Consider the following 13,813-nt stretch of genomic DNA (forward strand, 5'->3'; position numbering starts at 1 on the left):
TGGTTATTGAGAAGATCTTTCTATTCTAAGGTCTAACTCTGGAAGGATCTTTTCTTCTGTCAGACTCTTGAAAGTGGCAAAAACCAAAAGCACAGAGTCGTCTACTGGGGCAATTCCAAAACGTCTTGTACCTTTAGACCTTATGACCACAGAATATGTGTCTTTTCAAATACAGGAATCCACCATTAAAGCCTCTACTTACTTCACCACTGAAGATGTAGTCCAAAATCTGTTTCATTATAGACATGGAGACCCCCTGCAGCTCGATTCTGTATGTAGACCCATCTTCCTTTGGAGGATTGTAATTGAGTTTGGTCCTAACATAAAACCAATTAACAAAGTGAATACAACCATTTAAACGACAAAGTATTTTCTAATAAAAAGCAAGACCAAAGCGGATGTGAAAATGTACATAAAACACAATGGACATGATAAAATACATCATTTGTGGGTGGTATTGTATGACTTGTATGAGTGTGCTGAAGGATCAGAGCAGTTTCACACATTTTCTCACCTGACGTAAGGGCTGGCAGCAGCCAGGATGTTTTTCTGGACCGGAAGCTCCTCTCCATCCACCACCAGGACTGCATCGTGGAAACTTTTCTCCTGCCAGAAGGCTCGAAGGACCATGAGGAGTTTCTGGGAATGTTGTGGGTCTGAAACCTTCGAGCCAGGATCACTTGGTCCAGACAGAGGCATGTCTATATGTGTTTTTGTGTATAAAAAAAAAAAGTAAGAAAATTGTACAAGACTTTATCCTTCAATTCGGCATGCAAAAAAAAAAAGTTATGGATTCACCTGTCTTTGAAAAATAATGTAACTACTCCTCCTTCAGCTATAAACGCCACATAGAACAAGCAATGATTTGTTTAAAACGTGAATTAATTCCTGCTCAGTTATTCATCTGCCTTTTAAATATGGTGGGAAAGCTTTGTCTTAAAAGTCTTGAACTGACAAGTTTCAACATGAAGTTTGGAAAAGCTGAAGACGAAAACTGAAAGGCTAGAGCCTTAAGGCTAACAGCAATTTAACCGTCGACAGTCATATTACTTTTCATAACGACGACTGACATGGTCTGTTTTTATTTACAATCCTACAGTGTCATTGTTTTTTTTACCTCACATTGGTTTAATTCATTAAGCTTAATGACAAGAAATTGAGTCAAGCTAAAAGATACCAATGTAGGCGTCAGCTCTGCAGTGCCTGTTTACCATGGTTATTACGTCATGTTTTACCTGTCAGACATTCAAGTTTATCCTTTTTGAGAGACTTACCTATTGATAAAGAAACGTGCACTTCTTTTCTTTAAAGCACGAGCTGTACATTTACCTTTGGGACAACAAGAGTCACTCCATGCGAGAATGTTGTAAGTGGACGTGAAGAAGTGTGTTCATGGTCAAAGATAATGTGGGAAATACCCATTATAGTGATAACATGTTATTTCTTGAGGCAATTATCCAGCTCTAAAGATGCTATGGACAGGTATATTCACACAAAATAGCTGCTTGAATCAGAACTCCTATAATAAAGGGCTACTTAAAAAGCTAAACGTCATGATTGAGAATAAATGTATTTATTCCGTCCGTGTCGTAGCACGTAAACGCATCAAAGGCGAGGCGGAAGGAGTACAGACTGAGAGTGTTCCAACACTTTTGATGCTTTTTTGTACAAACTGAATCGTTGACAAATAACTAATGCAACAAATAAAAAGCACGTTTTATGAACGTAAAATGTGTAGCCTGTCTGTAGAAGAAAGCCAAACTCATATTATTATTGCCTCGATAGCGAAAGTTCGTGCAGAAGTGAGAATTAAAACTAAGCGGAACGGGATCCAAACACAACCTGTTAGCATACTCAAGAAAAAAACAGTGTTGTATATATATTTTTTGCTTTAGTTATATGTCAACATAAATTAATGAATCACATATAGTATTTTCAATGCCAATTATTTATTCGTATGCAAATTATGTTTTTGAAGTGCATTCGTCTTCCGCAATTTCCCTTTTCTCTCTCAGTAACTTTTATACGGCTCTGGAAATAAACAAAACAACATAGTAATTATGATAATAATTTTGTAAAAATGTATGAAAAAGAAAACTGTCCTCTCAGCGCCATAACTTTAGACTTAGTCAGAAATATAATTTAAAAAGAAGGCAGAAGATGGAAAACCTAAAAGAAATTAAAGTACAGTTGGATTTCATAGCTATTCTACAAAAGCACAGGATATATGATTTTATTTCAGTACTTAAAATTGATTGAGAAGATATGAATGATTTGTTTTATTATTATTACGACTATTTACAGAAAGTAGTACATATTATATATTTTGATCCACACTCCTCACCACTAGGTGGCGGAACCACCAATTCCGCCACCGAGTTACACCCATTTGTTTTTGTCAACCGTCATTAAACTTCAAAGAAGAAGAAGAACTTGGAACGATTTTTATTTTATTTACCTCTGCTCGGGATCATGCTACATTAAGGTAACATACATGACTACTTTTAAGAGGGTACAAATAAACGTGCTGTAAAAACATGTGAGGTACATCCATTGACTAAATACAATCTGATCGTTGAGTCGAAATGAGTTGAGTGAAATAAAGTTTTGTCCTTAGATACGAAATGCCGATTTAGTTCAGTTATTTTATCATGTGTTAAAGCACTGAAATAGTGTTGAAAATGGCTCTTATATTTGAGATCTTGTGCTTATCTATTCTAGCTCTCGCTGGGATGTTGTGACAGATGAACATCTTAGCCTCTGACGTGTTTGCCTGAAAGAAAACTACAGGACAGATTCCGTTTAAAAACTCCAAACATGTCTCGATCGACCCGGAACAAACTTTCTCCATGGATAGAAAGTCTGATCCTGAGTTATGGCTGTCAGGATGGAAGCAGCAGCAGTGGTCGGTTGAAGGCTCATGTCATCGGGGTGGGTCAGATGTCTCAGTCCCAGGCTCAGGACTCTGAAGGTCCAACAGGGCTGCTGTATCTGTCCGATGGAGCGCTCATGATTCCGGCCATCCTGACCACATCCGCCTGGGAGCAACTTCAGGATCAGGAGGAGCGGGAGTGTTTCACCAGCCTGCTCAACCACACAGTGTGCATTCAGAACTACACGTTGCAGTTTCACATGGTCCCTGAGCAGACCAGGTGCAGATTCTTTTTGTCAGTAGGAGAGCTGGCGACGACCGCAGCAGGTCCAGTTAAAGACAGCACTCCTTGTTGCACGACCCTGCCCTCAGTCAGACAGAAGATCTGTGACACATGGAGGAGCCTTCTAGGTCGGGAGGGACAGGAATCCCAAAGCCAGTGTGGATTTGATCTGACTGAGCTGCTGGGGGAGTGGCAGCATGACTGTCTGCAGTCTGTGCTGGAGGACGTCAAGGAGAAGCTTCTGACAGCAAGCCATCCTGTCAACCCCCAGCCCTCCACCTCGACTTTTACCTGGCCATACTTGAACTCTGCTACAAGCTGGGATGTTGACAGGATCAGATACAAGAAAGAGAAATGTTTCTCTGTTCCCATAAACTGTCTCCTCATCCCGGAGGAGGGTGCTCAACAGCTGCAAACACGTAGGCTTTCTGCTGCATTGGAAGACGGATCGACAGATTTGCCACACGTCCGCGAGACAGCAGAGCCTTCTGTTGCTGATGTAGAGTGGCGAATAGAAGATTCAGCACTCGCACAGGTAAATTGTGACGCAAGAGAGAGCTCAGGACTTGATGTGGAGGACAACTTGCTGGATGAGGATACGGTCACAAGGTTGAACGAAGGAGAAATCAGACCTTTATCCAACCCTTGGGACATATTCCCTCCACCAGGTGACTCCTGCTCCTCAGCTGATGCATCCCCAGAACCACAGCCCCACCCACATGTCCCCATATTTTCAAGCACGCAGCTCCCGGTCCAGAGCTCAAAGGAACCCGAGCAGACATCAGAGCAGAGCAGCAAAGCAGAGTCGAGTGAGCTCATGCCGTACCAGAAGCCTCCAAGCTCAACTGATCATCCCGCCGCTCTCAGTACTCCAGCTCCAACATCTGTCAGTCCACCGGAACCCTTTACCAGTCAAGCAAACCTGTTTCCTGCCACAGACGAACCCTGCAGTCTCGTGCTGAAACGCAATCTTTCATCTTTGGAGCGAGAAAGCCACAGTTTCACAGAGGACGTGGTGGAGACTGTCGAGACAAAATGTAGAAAGAGAAAGAGACGTGAACCCTCAGAAGAAGCACACACCTCAGTCAAAGAGGAGGAGGAGGAACTTCAGATCAGTGGGAGTCCTCCATCCTGGCTTTTTGACTCTACGAATGGCTCCAGGCCTGAAGAGGACATCAGTGACCCACAGGTCCAAACTACAGGGACGGTGTCGAGAAAGACTTCTACAGTTCACAGAGACGGCATGCTGTTTGCTTACTCATACCAAGTATCTGGAAAGAATGTACAGGACATGAGTAGATTGAATATTTCTGATTGGTTGCTTACCTGGGCGGCAAAGTATCTTGTTACTCCAAAACAGACAGAAAATCCACACGACACGTCAAATCAAATATCGACTGACAGCGCTGAGATTTGAAAATGTTGGAAGAAAAGTTCAGCTGGTCTGTTGTTCCTGCAGCTACTACAGACACAACGGTGCTTTTAATACTGAGCCGTATTTTTCATAATTTGGGTCAAAATAACTTATGGATCGAAAAAATAATTAAATAGTTTCAGAAGATAGCTTCAGCTGTCAACCCCTGAAACATGCTTTTATAACTGTGACATCATTTTAAGGAGCTATTTAAACATGTCGTTTGACTTATTAGTCATTGAGACCTATATATGCCAAAATGTGAAAATGCCCTTCTGTATCCCAGAGCAGCTGATATTTTAAGCTTAAGCACGAAGTATAAAGTTAAAAATAAAAAAATGTTGCATGTTGACTGTAAAAAGTTTGACTCTATTCCACTTGAAATAAACTTGATAATATGTTGATCATGTTGTGTTGTGATGCTGACCTCAGGTGTTGACTGCAGTTGTGAGAAAGTGTGAATCATTTTGGCTGCATTAGTAGAGCTGAACAAAGAACGGCCAGCCACGGGAAAGTACTTTTACATAGAAGTTGATTATTGGATCCAAATGAACAAATCGTGTCAATAAATTCAGCTTTAAAGTTCATAAATATTGTTGGTTCCTCAGTGGGAGAACCCAACAGAAATATGATCAGCCAGACCTATGATGGACTATCACTTATAGATCAATATGTGTCAACTTAATGTAGTGTATTCCTCTTCTGACGTGCTTCTCCTGTGTTTGAAACTAATGCTGTCAGTGATTTAAAAACAGAACCAGCGTACCACCATAATCCCTGTGAGACTGCCTGCAGGATATGTAGCGAGTGTACCAGGCAGCACTAGATCCTACACTAAAACAGTTTAGATCCTATTGTTAAAACAATGTTGATATGCACAGTTGGCATAGCAACCAGTGATCAATACCTTAAAAGGGTATTTTTTTATTTGAGTCCAAATTTCAATCATATTGGCTGTGTAACTGGAGAGTTCTGAATAGCCCTCTTTCAGACCAGTATGAATATCGGCTTTAAAAATCACTTATCCAGCATTAATCAAAGGTAAGACGTAGATCATCCTAATGTTTAAATGAACTTCAATCAAACCACGAAAAGTTCTTTTCAATGGAGCCAGGACATGAACATGTTCTGGAGGCTTCTCTTTAGGGAATGATGTTAGTGGGTGACTTTCAACACACAATGCATGCTGGGTATTTGGCAGTGTAGTTAATTAAATGTGTGATTGGAAGAGGTGAGAGAAGACTAACAAAGTCGTTTCTACATTTATGTGTTTTTTTATAGTAAGAAAACTTCAGCATTCAACGTTATGAAACTAAAATGAAAACTAAACTTTTATAGCGATTTTAGATGTATTAAACTTATTTATAGTATGAAGTTGATCAATAAAACAAGTTTATTAACAAAAAATCCTCAAATATGTCTTTTTTTGATTATATATGAGAGTTGGAACACAGCAGTATGTATCACATGCTAAAGTGAAGCATTCCTCTGTGTGTCCAGAAGGTGTCACTAGATACTACTTTGAAACTTAAGCCGAGAGCTGGGATGAAGATGAGAGGTGATAAATTCATTTGAAAAACTGTGAAAAGTTCTTCGATGTAATAAAAGTGGAGAAAGCTTCTCTCATGTACAATAATAATATCATGTAATAAAAATAATCCAAACATTGTAAGGGGTTTAGCTAAATGTCCCTAACGCTGAATCTATAAAACAGACTGTATGATGGAAGACGGCATAACCCGCGGGGATCTGACATACACACTGAGACTTAATGCAGGTTGTAAGACAGACAAGTTTAATGATCACTGTGCATCAGTTAAATACCGTTCACAGCATGCGTCACAGCTTTAGATTCCTCTATACATGGTGTGGAGAATCATATTACCTTTACTCTTACAATTTCAAGCATCTATTTAGAACAATCTCTTATTACACTGCTGATCGAGTCAGTACATTTTGCTTCAGAAACATTACATGTGACATACGTTTCAAGTATGGTCATAGCTACTCAGAATAGATTGTAGTCTGCTGACTCAAGATAGAATACAGGGAGATTCGTACTATCACATATCCTCACACATTTTGAAAGAATAAACGTGCTGCTTTTACACAGCAGAAGATTTTTAATAGTTGATGTGGGTTACACTTTTTTTATTAGTGCATTTGTTTATATGTTGATATGGCAATTATTAAAAACAGATTAATGCATGGTAATGCTGTCAAAACGAAAATGAACACTGTTTTCACAAAAGGGATCAATGAACATGCATCAAGAAACTGTTAGCCACTGCTGCTGCGTGCTGCTCGATGGTTATAAGAAATATTATTGCAGGGAGAAAAGTTAGAGACATTTTTTAAACAAACCACAAAATGACTAAAGTGGTTTAGCCAAAGAGGCTGAGGGCAGCGGCACAACGCTAAACAAAACATCATATCCAAAGCTGGAAATAGAAATCCAAAGTCTTTAAACAGTTAAGAATATTTTATTTGTATTATTAATAAATGTAGATCTCAAGGTCCACTATGAAGATACAAAGAAGAAAAACTGCAACACTGACTTTTCCGTTACCATTGCTGTCACAGCTTTTATTTGAAACAGTACGTATTCATGTGTTTGCACTATGTACAATATACACAGCATGTCATGTATGTGTCAGTTCATGTTTGCCTGTAATTATGTCTGTATGTGTTCATTTGCTCTTATTTATTTCACTTACGTAGTATTTTCAGCTCTTGAAACATGTCTTCAGTGAACAGTATTTGGGACACACTCCATCTTTTAGAGTTAACTTATTAAAAAGTAGAGAATACAAAGTCATAAACAGAGCTGTAGGATCTAGTGTTCCCTTTGACGTTGAACAGTTTTGAATGGTATCGATGATCTCACTGCCTGTCAGGTCGTCTTTTTCCTGAAGATGTTAATGAGGTGGGAGAAAGCAAAACCATTTATTTAGATTTTTACTCAGATTTTCTGGTCGGTACTGTTCATCTACCAGTGAACCTGAAATAATGTACTTTCCCCCATGAGTTCATAAACACTGGATATTGAAATATAACTTATTTCTTGGTGTTGGATACATTTCTTTAGAATGAACATGATGAATAGCTGAAAGGCCCGCACGTGTCTGCTGGCCTATAGATGAGCAGCTTTGCACTGATGTAAGTTCATCATTGTTTTCTCTGCAGTATGGATAGAAAAAAAAATTAAGGAGTTGCACTTTGAAAAATGTCAAATGTGACTTGCTCTGGCCTTGTCTAAAAACTTGCATGTTAGTTTAGTTTTATTTGCAAATGAATCACCGTCTGCTGAGAGAGAAACAGGGAAAAAAAGAGCAACTTTTGAGTTTATCCACTGAAAGCTCCAAAGGTCCTAATGTAATCAGCAGCCAGCTGTGCGCACTTGTAAAGTTGTTATAATCCTCCTTTGACCTATAAACAGGAAAATGCGGAATATAAAGCATCATGCTCACATCTACAAATAATACACTGTTGTCCTTGTAAGGCAATACAGTCCGTGGCGCCTGCTGCAGCTTCTCAAAGAAAGAAAGAGAGAATGAGTTTCTTTTTTAACAACTTTGATACTATCAGAAATAAAATCTGTTCAATGAAGAGAGTCCAGATCAGTTAGATATGGCTCCTTCAGAGTGACAGAGTAGAAATCAAGACAGAGGTCACTAATTCATTTAAATATACATAATTTCAGGAGAAAAATAAGAATGTATATGAGACTAACAATGTGCAATGAAAGCCAAGTCTGGTCTCACCAACCAATGTCTGCTAACCTTTTAAAACTAACCGGATTTATTCAAGGTGAACTCTTTCAGGAATGTCTTCAAGAGACAAGAAGAATTAAAAAACATTTGCTTACAAACAGTGATGACAGTTCTAAGCAGTACTGATATAAAAAATTAGTGATACATATAATATAATTAAGTGCAATATTGACAACAGACAAGTTATCAGCAGAAACTATTGACTATATGGATGAATCAGATGGAAATTTAGACAACAATCCTTGAAGGCAGTCATTTAGCTGTCTCTTGGAGGAAAAAGGGACCATATGTGGATGAGACACATACACAAAGCCTCTTTGACTTGATTGACAGGTTTATTGCAGCAGTTACATGTCAGTCACAGGAAGGCCCACCATAAAGCCTGCTATGTCACTGTGGCTCAGTCGGTAAGGTCGGTCTCTCAATCGGAAGACTGGGGGTTCGATCCCCAGCTACTGCAGCCACATGTCTGATATGTGCTTGATAGTGTTCCAATCACGATCACACGAACTGAGACCAAGACATACCTAAGACTAGAAAGCTCTGATACCAAGTCAAGCCCAAGACCAAGGCAGGGTGAGACTGAGACAAGGCCGATTGATTGATTGATTATTCTTTATTATCCCCGGGGGGCAATTCGTTTTACAGCAGCCATTGGCACAGCCAACACATAAATAAAATGAACAATAAGTAAAAATAAGACATATTCAAAGAGAAGAAGAGAAACAAAATAACCCAATTAACCCATAGATGTCATCCTGGAAAGTTACAAATTGCAATGTTTAGAGCTGGTTCAAATATTTAACGGCTAATGGTACAAATGATTTTATATACCGGTTTGACTTTGCTTTCCTAGAGAAGGCAAACCTTCTCCCTGATGGTAGAGGCCGAAACTCTGTGTGGAGAGGGTGAAGCGGGTCTGCCAAAATGGCGTTTGCCCTCCGGACACACCTAACCAGGTAGACCTGGCTAAGATCATTAAGACTGACACCAATGATCTTTCGGCACTGTTTAACAATGCTTCCCAGACTATTTTTGATAATCAAATTAAGATTAACGATTTCGAGTACTACAACACCAGTCCTTGCTAAAACATTTATGCCCCATAGTTTCTCCCATTGCTTCAGCTGTGGCGCATGAATGTGTATGAATTTGATTACTATACTTCAGATAATCACTTTACACAGCAACCTCTACCATCAGTGCGTGAGGTGAATGTGTCGGTGTGACCTGTGGTGTAAAAGTGCTTTGTATAATCAGAAGATGAGAAAAGTGTTACACAAGCTCAAGTTTATTTACCATTTACTAAAGAGGAAAGCATTGTAATGATCATTAAGCTTTGATGAAGACTTGAGACAAGTGACTGAGATCATAAATGAATACAATTAGACTTCTTGAAACAGTGAAGTTGCCTGCTGGTCTTTAGAAGAAATGCAGGTTGAAGAAATGTTTGTATTGGTCTCACTTCTAATAAGCAGCCAGATCCACGTCTTCTAGTTTGAGGGTGTAATCCTTCAGCGATGACAGAACTGATCAATGAAAAGTAAAGAAGAGTCATAATCATAACGCTGAATCATAACGCCCTGTAATAAAGCATGAATGTGAAAGAACTGCTTTTACACTTTTGTCTAACTTTAAATCTGGTCACTGTGAGTGGATTTGATTGCATGGATTCTTCAGGTGGTTTACAAATCTTTAATGCACGATTATACATGATATGCAGGTAACTGTTATTTGATTAATTAATTATTATCTCAGTTTTTTTTTTAAACTGACATTACTGATATAGTATATAATTATTAAGATTTAAAACATGTTGAAAGGAATAGGGATAACATTGTGCTATCAAATCTTTTTGTGTAAGTTTATTTTGAACAGACGTGCAGTAATCAGTTTAAAAAATAAAAAAGTATCTATACAGGTCATTTCCTTAAATTACATTTTGGGGTGGGGATTGAGGGTTTTTTTTAATTTATTTTTTTACTTTGAAATTTTTGTTTTATTTGTTTAAAGTTTAATTTGATTGTAGTCAATGGAAATCCTCAGAGTAGTATTACTACCAGATATAACAAATCACTTTTTGTGTTTTAGAGGAAAGATGGAAATGTTGTGTATAAATGTTTCCCAAGACCTTTTCTCTGACAATATTTCCTCTAGTTTTCTATCCCTGTCAAGCACGGCTGTTCATCATGAGCCCAATCATGGTCAGGTTTTCTGCCTTTTAAAAGAAAGTTTCTTCATGTCAGTGTAACTTTGCTGACTGTTGTTAAATGCTGTGCTCGTGGATTAATGTTGGTAGATAATATAACAATGTAAAGTGTCTCATGATTAAATGTTTTATGAACTGGCATTATACAAATACAGATGGATGATGAATTGATTGAAGTAGAATGATGACTTTCAAACATTCAAACACAAACACTGCTAAAACGCTGGACAGACGTTCATATTATCAGAAGACTGGTGGGATAAAAGGAAAGGTAATACAATTACAAGGTGAAATATTTGAAATCATGAGCTGGATATTCCTTTTTTTCCTCTTTTTGTTTGTTTGTTTTTATTAGTAAAACGAGAAATGTAAAGATGCAGCAGTGTCCTTCTTTTCAGTCCTGACACTAAGGAGCCATCACCACGGTGCACCTAAAGGGACAAAACAGCACGGGATTAACCGCGATCAAAAACATGAATGCATTCATTTCCAATCTTAAAGATCGTCATGAACTGGTTAATGCTGACAGCTGGCATACATTTACTGTAAACATTTTATAAATGGCATACAATTCATAAATAATGAAAGATGGGTGATTTAGTATTTATATTTCCAGTCCTAACTCTCTTTGGTAAAAGTATACATAAAAGGTACACATGTCACAAAATCAATAAATATTATCATAGGATAGAATAAAAAAACAGCAATGTAGTTCATTGGATGACTTACTGTATGTGCTCTTTTTGTATTTTATGGAATATATACTTGATAAAGCGTTTCTATTGGGAAACTTTAAACTTGCGCTAGTTCTTTCAGTTTTCTAGGCTTTATCAATATTATTATTCTTCAACTTGTCAGACATCACAAATGTGCAGGTCTTTTTTTAGATAGGCTACTTTTAATAAAAGTAAAGAGGGGATCGTCAAATCCGTTCCTGCACCCAAACAAATAAGCTACTTCTCTATTCATTAAGTGTAACTAGAGTGAAGAAAATGGTCTGTCAATGGTTGGAAAAAAAACTGTTTTAGTTATTTTCCCTTTTATATACTTTGTTTTCGTTTGAGAGAACTCACAGCAACTCCCAGAAAGACTCCGCACTGTTTGCTTGTTCTCTCTGTGTGAGCAACCCTGCGCGTCAGGGGTGGACGTGATATTTCAAACAGCACATCAGTGCGTTTATGTATTGGGTGCCCGGAAATTTTTCCAAATAAACACAGCTTGATTCGACCTGGGTGGGCAGACTTATCAAGCGACTAATTCTGTAAACAGATGAGGGAATAACCCTGCGTCTCATTGGCTGCTGGGCAGACGGGGGGAACATGAGGGAGTTTCAGCGCAATGAAATTTTAATTAATGTGGGTGGGCTGAGAACACCACCGACTGTTTATGATGGACAATTTATTTCCCAGTGCAAAGTCAACATAACACAGCAAACGTACAACAATTATTAACATTTTGTGGGGCCCTCATGAGGCCGTGCAGTCAGTCAGCGGTGGAGAGGAGCTCCGGGAGCAGCCGCAGCTTTCCCCGGGACACACTCCGGCGTCATGACTCTCTACCACAGCCGCCTGCCGTCAATCGGAGTGCCCTCCCCAGCCCTGAGCCTCCCCGGGCCTCCGCTGATATACTTGTACGGGGGAGACAGCGGAGGGGTCGTTCCCACCGGCCTGAGCTTCGTGCCAGCCCGTCAAGAGCCTCCGCAGAAGCCTCCCTACAGCTATATCGCGCTCATCGCCATGGCTATCAAGAGCGCGCCGGAGCAGCGCGCGACGCTCAGTGGCATCTATCAGTTCATCATGGATCGGTTCCCCTTTTATCACGACAACAAGCAGGGATGGCAGAACTCCATTCGCCACAACTTGTCTTTGAATGACTGCTTCATCAAAGTGCCAAGAGAGAAGGGCCGACCCGGTAAGGGCAGCTACTGGACGCTGGACACCAAGTGTCTGGACATGTTTGAGAACGGGAATTACCGCCGAAGGAAGAGGAAGGCGAAGAGCCAGCAGGAGTCTCTGGACTCTAAAGCAGCTGGACACAAGCGTCATAAAGCATCGGGGCCACCCAGGGACCCTCAGTCCTCTCATAATCCTCAGACCGTCTCTGGACACGCAGAAGTGCCGTTGAGACAGAATGCAGAGAGGTTGGAGAAATCAACGGATGCAAAAACGGTTCTTGTCGACTGTAACAATTTGGATAACCCGCAAAATCCTCCGTCACATAGACTTAAAGTGTCCCGCAACCAAGACATCCCTGCGTCCACAGGTAGGAGGCCTGACGCCCCCCTGCCCGAGCAATTTCTTACTCCGGTTTGGATTGAGAGTGCGCGTCTCCCGAGCGCGTCCCTCCGTGTGGAGCCAGAGGAGAGGAGGTCTGCTTTCAACTGGAGAGAAAAAGGTCCGCTCTGTGCCGTCAATCGCGCAGGAAGCAAACATGTGACTGCACCTGCTCAGGACAAGCAAAATGTAACACTCAAGGACAAAATTAAATGTTTTAGCATCGAAAGTATCTTATCGAGAAATGAGGACGAAATGCGCCACAGAGTCCTCGACGTGTCAACGGAGACATGCGCAGAGCGCCAGAGTCCTGCACTACGCTCCTCTCTGGTTCTCGATGCTCGACCGCATCAACTGTACCAGATGGGTTTACCCTTTTGCTCTTATCTGTCAGTCACTTACCCCGAAAAAGTCCTACAGTTTAAATAAAACACTTTATTATTGAGGCTTTTATGTGTAATTTACGCACCCGATGCGTAAATGTCAAAAATCTGTAATAAAGCACGCACGATGAATGACTCTGAGACAAGTTACTGCTTTGTTCTTTTCAGAAACTCTGCCTTCTAATGCATCCCCGTGTTCATCAAACACTGAAAGAAAGCAGCGAGGCTTTTACCTATTACGCATGCGTAATTGTCAGGTTTGTGGCTATGTTCATCATTCCTCTTCAATAACGTTTACTCGTTTAAATTCATGCTTATAGAACCAAAGTAACAAACTGAAGGATACTATGTCTTAGAATATAGAGACCGATTACATACACAGCATTTCTCTTTATAATCATGACAAAAACCTCTACTGATTTGCATACATTGTGTTGCATGTGATGGAATGAAACGTTACTTTGTGTTCCACTTTGCCCTGAGTTTAAGTCTAAAATAGTTTTTTTTAATTGATGTTTTTACATGTAAAACTGCAGTCTAGGTCTATAAAGACACAAATAGTCTTCTACTATGTTTTTATTTCAGTTCTTAGCTTATGGTGTTAAT

The 13,813-nt window shown here is 39.8% G+C and overlaps 3 protein-coding genes across 6 annotated transcripts in view; 2 read left to right on the forward strand and 1 right to left on the reverse strand.

The window, feature by feature from the left end:
* Positions 1 to 1,556, reverse strand: part of gan (gigaxonin) — a 41,353-nt gene extending 39,797 nt beyond the window's left edge. For 2 of the 4 annotated variants that reach the window (XR_013779186.1, XM_079345293.1), the window contains exons 1-3: positions 1,275 to 1,554; positions 515 to 701; positions 203 to 317 (exon numbers count right to left, since the gene is read on the reverse strand). Coding sequence is in view for 3 of the 4 variants with exons in the window: in XM_079345293.1 (XP_079201419.1) it covers positions 203 to 317; positions 515 to 699 (300 nt within the window). In the remaining variant the exon portion in view is untranslated. Of the gene's footprint in view, positions 1 to 202; positions 318 to 514; positions 702 to 798; positions 1,198 to 1,274 lie in introns of those variants that run through there. The other 2 variants (XM_079345294.1, XM_079345295.1) reach the window with 2 other exon arrangements.
* An 818-nt stretch (positions 1,557 to 2,374) lies between these two features.
* Positions 2,375 to 4,973, forward strand: acd (ACD shelterin complex subunit and telomerase recruitment factor). The gene is made up of 2 exons (XM_079346991.1): positions 2,375 to 2,485; positions 2,722 to 4,973. Exon 2 carries the CDS (start codon positions 2,818 to 2,820, stop codon positions 4,570 to 4,572), a length of 1,755 nt encoding a protein of 584 aa, XP_079203117.1. The 5' UTR covers positions 2,375 to 2,485; positions 2,722 to 2,817; the 3' UTR covers positions 4,573 to 4,973.
* Positions 4,974 to 11,362: 6,389 nt separating this feature from the next.
* On the forward strand, positions 11,363 to 13,253 carry foxl1 (forkhead box L1; the record flags this gene model as incomplete). Its single annotated transcript, XM_079345816.1, has 1 exon — positions 11,363 to 13,253. The coding sequence occupies exon 1, from the start codon at positions 12,099 to 12,101 to the stop codon at positions 13,251 to 13,253; it is 1,155 nt and encodes a 384-aa protein (XP_079201942.1). The 5' UTR covers positions 11,363 to 12,098.
* Between the last annotated feature and the right edge of the window lie 560 nt (positions 13,254 to 13,813).

This window comes from Symphodus melops (genome assembly GCF_947650265.1).
Source record: "Symphodus melops genome assembly, chromosome: 6".
NCBI lineage: Eukaryota > Metazoa > Chordata > Actinopteri > Labriformes > Labridae > Symphodus > Symphodus melops.

Coding starts and splice junctions, on each gene's coding strand:
- acd (XM_079346991.1), top strand. CDS start 2,818: ATGTCTCGATCGACCCGGAACAAACTTTCTCCATGGATAGAAAGTCTG.